At 54.2% G+C, this 7,283-nt stretch overlaps 1 protein-coding gene across 1 annotated transcript in view; it reads right to left on the bottom strand.

Moving 5' to 3' along the window:
• Positions 1–658: 658 nt before the first annotated feature.
• BMP6 (bone morphogenetic protein 6) overlaps positions 659–7,283 on the bottom strand; it is a 146,273-nt gene continuing 139,648 nt past the window's right edge. The window contains exons 5-7 of the mRNA XM_033863817.2: positions 2,945–3,021; positions 2,019–2,129; positions 659–1,927 (exon numbers count right to left, since the gene is read on the bottom strand). Coding sequence (XP_033719708.1) covers positions 1,778–1,927; positions 2,019–2,129; positions 2,945–3,021 — 338 coding nt within the window. The 3' untranslated portion in view covers positions 659–1,777. The remainder of the gene's footprint in view (positions 1,928–2,018; positions 2,130–2,944; positions 3,022–7,283) is intronic.

Genomic DNA, 7,283 nt, shown 5'->3' with positions numbered 1-7,283 from the left:
GTCTGCCTTCGAGGAGGTCAGTCTTCTACTGTAAGAAGAGTGGAATTAACTTGACCTCAAGATCAAAGGAGGAGAGAGGCAGGGCCGAAGTAGACCACCTTACCGACGTCCGCATAACCCACGCCGTCCTGGTTGATAAGGAGCACGTCTACCCTCACCCTTGGAAGTCCGCATCTGTGGGACGAGGCTCCCTCAAGGCATGTGCCTGTAGGTTCTTCGCCATCAGGTGCTCCTCGTGATAACACTCGTCACCCCACCGCCCACGCTCAGGAGATGTGGCCACTTGGCACAAAGTACCTGGTGGTCAGGACCTTAGAAACAAGACCCCGTCCGCTGTGCACGGCAGACGACAACAGGATCCCGGCCAGCCTCTGCCTTAAAGAAAATCTTTATTAATCATGTATGGTTCACAGATGTTCTTTAAAAAAGACCCCAACTTTCTAGAGAAGCACAATCCTCATGAGTGGATTCATCTTTGCATCGTGAGTCTTGCTTTAAAAAGGAAATCAAAGTGGTACAATTTGTTTACACTATGATACTTTCTAAATAAACTCTTTAAAAAAAAAAAAGTCTGGTCTTTCCTTAAATGTTACAGCAAAACAGATATAAAATAGACAATAAATTATAGTTTATATTTACAAAAAAGCTGTAAGTGCAGTTATAGATCATAAATGTATTATTTAATCAGTTTAGTATGAAATTGGTTTCCGAGTACATGATTGTGAAAAAGACATTTAAAAAATACTCTCAGATTTAATCTGAGTCTTACTTTCTACAGGAGAAAACCGTGATTTCGGTTCCTAAACCACATACCCATCCTAATCTCTTCCTAAGGCTGGGTGCCCTTCCTCAGCTCATCGCCTGTGCTGGTCTAACCCCAAGATGCGGGACGCTGTCCAGTAAGAGGCAAGGAACCGTTTTACCGACACAGATGAGGGCTGACATTCCTGACGTAAACGTGCTTTTTCAAAGAGCCGTCCCTCAGGGGGAGAGGTGCGGGCGTGTAGCTCGGTTAAAATGATGGCTTTAAGAAGACTTCTCATCCCCGGAGCCTCGCCTCAAAGTGGGATCACTTTAGTCTCTGTTTTTGGTCCTAGCAAAGAAAACAGCAAATGCTGGTGGTGGGGGGGGGGGGGGGGGGGGGGGCGCGGGGTGGAAATGATATGGTTGAACTGAAATAAGGATATTTTCATATGGACAAAACGCCCGCACAAACATGTAACAGCACGACTGAGACAAAAGGCACTTGCGGGCTGCCCGGCTCCCTCCCGGGCCGTTGATCCCACGTGAGAAACCAACCTCCCTGGGATGAGAGCTCAACAGAGACGTTCTTCCCCCATTCCCGTGATCTGCAAAATCTACCTGTGAGCAGCTACTGAGCCCGCTGATATCTGAGCCAAGAAGAATTTTACTTTAAGATTATCTTCCCTATTTACTTACTAAAACCACAAAGAGCTTGATCTAAAGCAAAATAATTTGGGTGGGTTTGGGGGGGCAGAGGGGAACCTTCAAAGTTAGGTTTCTTCAGTCACCGGACTTCATGCTACAGACACTCAAACTCAGCTTCCTAGAGACCGACAACTACTCACGACATTCACTACGTGAGCAGGTTACGGACGAGGTCCTTTAAGATGTCTGTTAGGGCGGAAAGGCAGCAGGCAGCACGAGATGGTGTCGGCGTCTTAGCCCGCTTTCTCGGTGCTTCCGGGTGCCTTTTAAGGCAGACGTGATGCAGGAGTCCAAGGCGGTGCATGTGTCCCCAGCAGCTCGTCCTGAGTCAGTGGCACCCACAAGCTCTGACGACCATGTTCCTGTATTTTTTCAGGATGACGTTGGAGTTGTCATCAAAGTAAAGCACAGAGATGGCATTCAGTTTCGTTGGCGCACAGCACGGTTTGGGGACGTACTCGGGATTCATAAGGTGAACCTGTTTCAAACACAGAAGGAGGGGAGGTGTCGTTAGGAACAATACCTGGCCCGGGCCTACTCCCCGGTCACGTGGAGATGCCAGCGCTCACCAGGGTCTGCACGATGGCATGGTTGGTGGCGTTCATGTGCGCGTTGAGAGGGAAGGAGCATTCTCCATCACAGTAGTTGGCAGCGTAACCCTTGGGTGCAATGATCCAGTCCTGCAACAGAGAGAGTGATGTACACACACACCTCGTATCACCTGTGCCCTCAGGAACCCTGCGAGAAGCTATTACTCACATGGGGCAGCTAAGGAGACAGACACAGCAGGTCGAGGTCACACTCGAGGGGCAAAGCGAGGCTGTGAACCCGGTCAGTCAGACTCTGGAGCCCTCGCTCCTTCCACAGGCCCACAAGGCCCTGACCTGCTCCTGGCCCGCCTAGGCCTGGAGGCCTGCAGGTGGCTGGCTCCATGAACTTGGACCAAAGGAGCCTCTCCAGGAGCCCGGGTACTCCGTCACCGCAATGCCACCGCACGTGGGAACGATCTTCCATCACTGGAAGCCTAGAATTTGCGTCTCCTCTTATTAACTAGCAGTGGCCTTCGGGAGGGAGGCAGGGCATCGGTGTGCTTCTGGTCGGGGCGAACTGGCATGTGGCCCTTGGAGAAGTTAACTGTTAGATGCTCTTCCAGCCCCTTCTCAAAGCACAGTGCACTCCTGTTTAAATGCCCAAAGCAGTACAGGCCCTGTGGACCCTGAGAGAATGAGAGAAGAGCACTGGGAAATGGGCTACTGATGTGGAGGGACAGGGCGCCTGCGCACCTGGAGAGGAGCCGGGGGGCTTCCTGCCCGAGTGGGCGGGCCTTCTGCCACCCCACTCCAAGACCTGGGCATCTGGAAGGGCCCCTAAGACCTTCACAGGAGGAACCTTCTCAGCCCTCAAGTTCAAGGTCTCTGAGGATGGCTGCTGCCTGTAAGATGAGAAGAGACTGCCGAGAGAGGGCCTCGTCCCCCTTGCTGTCCAGAGCACTCACCTGCCAGCCCAGGTCCTGGAAGCTCACGTAGAGCTCGTGCTTCCTGCAGGCTGTTTTCAGTTCACTGCTGTTGTAATCTGTTGGAGAGCAGAAGATGCAACAGTTAACTGATTCATTCTTCGCTTACAAACTTACCCGGACAGTTAACCACGGGCCAGCCGTGCGCAAGGCCCCCGCTAGACACAGCTGGGGCGCCCACAGTTCTGCAGCCTCCTCCCAGCTGCTCGGGTGTTTGACTTACTCCGTCTCGTCCACTCGCGGGTCACTGCCGGGCACACTGGCACACAGCACGTCATTACTGACCTGAATGGACTCCTTTCAAGCAACAGATGTTTGTCGTGATCCCCTGTTGGACCAAGATGCCCCAAACACCCCGGGGCCCTGACTTGGAGGACATCGTATTCACAGGCAAGACACACCAGGCAGGTTCCGCTCGCTTTCTAAAACCGGGGCTGTCCTGAAGCTGCGCAGGGGCCGGGAGAGCCTCCTGAAGGGGGCGCCCTGGAGCCGGGCCTGCCCGGGGGGGCCGGGAGTGGGCGCGGGGTGGGGCTGGGCTGAAGTGCGCGCACCTGCTCTGTGTGTCAGGACCTGCTAGCCTGGCTTCATTAACCGACCGCTGGCAGGAGGACAAGGGTGCCCTGACTCATCTAGGCCAGACGGAGCGGCTTCTGTGTGACGCGCTCCCTGCGAGGTGCCACGGGAAACACGAGGATCCGTCAGGCAAGGCTTCTGGCCTCCAGCGACTCAGGGAACGGACGGGGTGCCGTGAGACGTGCAGAGCTCACGCCAGTACAAAACAGAATCTGAACGCCATGCGCAGGGGCTGGAGAGAAACCCCACCGGGAGTTCAGAGAAGGGACGGTTAAAGAGGGAGAGACAGAGGAAGAGAGAGCAGTTCTGGTGGAATGAAGTTCAGGACATGTGAAGAGCTACCCAAACCGTGGAATTTCCTGTGTGATAATCCAGCTCCTAGTGGGGGCCCCGGAGAGCTCAGGATGGGCTGCTCACCAGAAAGACCACCACGTGATCAGAGGTTGGGACGTGGGCCAGCCTGACCTCCAGGGAAGGGGGGAGGACTGGAGGCGGAGTTCAAGTCGTGAAGCCCACGTGACAACTCTGGACACGGGGCTCGGGGGAGCCTGGGGTTGTTGGGTGAGCATGTCCGTGTGCGGGGAGAGCGGCCCGCCCCGCCTCTGCGTCCTTTCTAATCCAGCTGGAGTCCCAAGTGGGGCACTTTCCTGCGTCCTGTGAGTTGCTCCAGTGAATCAGCAGACCCGGGAGGGGGCGTTACGGGAACCCCTGAATCTCACCGAGCGGGACAGAGCCACAGGTGGCATCCGCAGGGGGCCAAGCCTTTGACCTGGTGGCATCTGTGCTCCCCCCAGGCCGTCAGGATCAGGACGGAACTGGGCTGTAGGACCCCCAGTGGGCATCGGGACGCAGGCAGGGACAGTTGCTGCTTCTGCCGGACGGAACCGAGGGGGCGTGGGGAAGGGCCTGGCCGACCCCCCGCCATCTCCGCAGTCTGGCCCTCGCTTCCCTTGGGCAGAAGAGATTCTCAGGAGAGCGGGGCCGGGATGAGAAGGGCAGGGGCCCCATCACGCCACAGGCGGGGCCGGGCAGCCTCCAGGGAGGCGGCTGCACCTGAATCCCTGCGGCCCCAGCTCGGCCCAAGCCCCAGGGGTCCAGGCAGCCGGCCTGCTGTCCTTTCCAGCCCCAAGAGAGGAGGAGAGAGGAACAAAGGGGAGACTGGAGAGGGGAAGAAGCAGGAAAGAGACAGAGTCAGGGCGGCCTAAGAAACCAGGGGGCAGGGGAGGAGCGTGAAGGCTTCTGCAGACAGCCGCTGGGGGCTGACCGCCTCCCCTGCCCCAGGCCACACCAGCTGCAGGCCCCAGGCTCGGCCAGGAAAACACCAGGACAGCAGGAGCACAGAGCACGCTGTCCGCACAGCCCGGCTCTTCTGAGCTCAGGCTGCAGAGTCTTCCCAGAGGAAGCTTGTTTTTTAGAGGGAACAATTCGCTGCTCTCATTTCCCTTCCCTCCTAGAATGACAAGGGCAAGGGCAAAGGGCAGCTGTTAAAATGGTACCCCTGTCTGCACTGGGCTGGCCGCTCCTCCCCTGCCTCCGGCCTGATCCGCCCAGCTTATCCCAAAGGAATCTCCGGCTCCCACGTACCCCACAGAATCAACGGGGCCTTGAGAACCTGCTGGAAGAAGCCCAGCTCCTGTGCCACTGACACTGTGGGACCCCGGGACCACACTGGGATTTTGATTTCTGGTGTCAATAATCTCGTAAAGTGCTGGGCGGGGGGCAGGAGTGGGGGGACAGCTTGCTTTTCAGAGGCTCGATTTTGTTTACAACCGGACGGTTAGCATGAAAGGCAACAGTGAAGTCCTGTTCTTTTGTGGCTGCAGGATTTCAAGGTCTTACACAGCTCCATTTAATCTGAGCGGGGCTTTGATCTCAGCCTTGGTCTTGATTATAAAAGACTATGGAGCTAAGTATCTTGAAAACAGAGGCTCTCCTTAAAGACTGAGCCCTGAGACTCCCTGCTTCACGCACCTCTGTCCCTTCCTAGAGGGACCCTGGCCCCCAGTGCCCTCTGGGGAGTTGGCAGTAGTTGGTGAATTATTCGGGCATCTTGCAGCACCTGTTCACACCTCTTTATTATTCAGCATTACCGGCCCGTTAGCACATTCATTAGGGGTGAACCTAGGGATGGAGTAGAAGGTCAGGTTCTAGTTGGCTTCACTCCTTGATAACTTTTATCCTAAAGGGGCGTAATGGCAGACGAGAGTCAAGTATTAGAAATATGGAATTTGGAACAACTCTAACTTTCCAATCACTCATGCCCTGACTGTCCTCCACAGCTGTGGAGAACTAAGTTCTGATTTCATTTAGAAAGCCCTGGACGAGCCTCCACCTCTTGACCGAGACATCTGGGAGCCAAGCTCCAGGCCCTAAAGTTTGAATTTAAGATCAAAATGACACATTAAAATTCGCAACGCCTTTGAAGAACTATACACGGCTAAGTCACAGCCCTGACCCGTGTCCGTTCTTCCCAAGCGTTGGGTGTCCATGGTGGACGAGCCCTGTCATCTCTGGCGTGTCAACCCGTGGAAGCAAGTGCTGAGCTAGAGGGGACACCCGCCAGGAACTAAAAGGCCAAGCAAACATTGCTCTGGGAGAATGAGACCCCCTAGTCTATGCACTGAAATTCCCTGAAATCTATAGCAAAGCATGTCATAGTCATAATAAAGTACCCACATCACTGCTTTGCAAGTGATGAGTTCTGGTTACCTTTCCTATGCTGGAAGCATACTGAATGGTCCCAACTGGAAAGTTCAAGGGATAGAAGATATGAACCAGCAACGAGAAGGTCAACAGTGTATTTACATGTACCAGAGCCACCTTTTCTCCCAGGACCCTTAAGGATACATGTTTGGGGACTTACCTGGTGGCACAGAGGTTAAGATGCAGGGGATATGGGTTCAAGCCCTGGTCCGGGAAGATCCCACATGCCACGGAGCAACTAAGCCCGTGCGCCACAACTACCAAGCCTGCGCACTACAGCCCGCGAGCCACAACTACTGAGCCCGCTCGCCTAGAGCCCGTGCTACGCAACAAGAGAAGCCACGGCCATGAGAAGCCCGCGCACCGCAACAAAGAGTAGCCCCTGCTCGCCGCAACTAGAGAAGGCCCGTGGGCAGCAACAGAGACCCAACGCAGCAAAAAATAACAAATAAATAAATAAAATTTTAAGAAAAGGATACATGTTTGGGTGGGTTGGAAAGAGACAGAGGAGAATTTAAGAGATGCTCACAGGTAGCATTTGAATCGATGAAGAGCTCATTCCAAAGCAGAGAGAGGGTCTTGAGAAGCTGCTGGTTCAGAGATAGTCAGCAGGGCTGAGTGATGGCAACATGAACGTCAAGGGTGAACGAGGCCCAAAGGTCAGTGAATCCAATTTGACATGAATTGTTCAAAGTGGCAGAAAATGTTTCAAAACTATTCATCTGCCAAAACAAAGAGCAATTCTCAGTCACGGTGTTGGCAGCCAGCTGGTGGACACGGCAGAAAACCTCAGACTCACCAGCTGAACTGAAAGCACATTCACTACCCCACACCCCAAAGATGTCTTGGAAAGATCTTGGAAAATGAGCTAGAACAGAATCTAGAATCACCACATGGAACCACCCTCAAGGCCATTTGTTCACAACCCTTGTAATGGGTCGGTCAGGTGGTGTCAGTCCCCCAGGAGACAAAATCATGGACGCTGAGAGAAAGATACTATGAAAGAGGATGAATGGCAGCAGGTAGAACGAGACCACCCAATGAG

This window comes from Tursiops truncatus, chromosome 10, assembly GCF_011762595.2.
Source record: "Tursiops truncatus isolate mTurTru1 chromosome 10, mTurTru1.mat.Y, whole genome shotgun sequence".
NCBI lineage: Eukaryota > Metazoa > Chordata > Mammalia > Artiodactyla > Delphinidae > Tursiops > Tursiops truncatus.
This window is presented reverse-complemented; position numbering and strand designations above follow the sequence as displayed.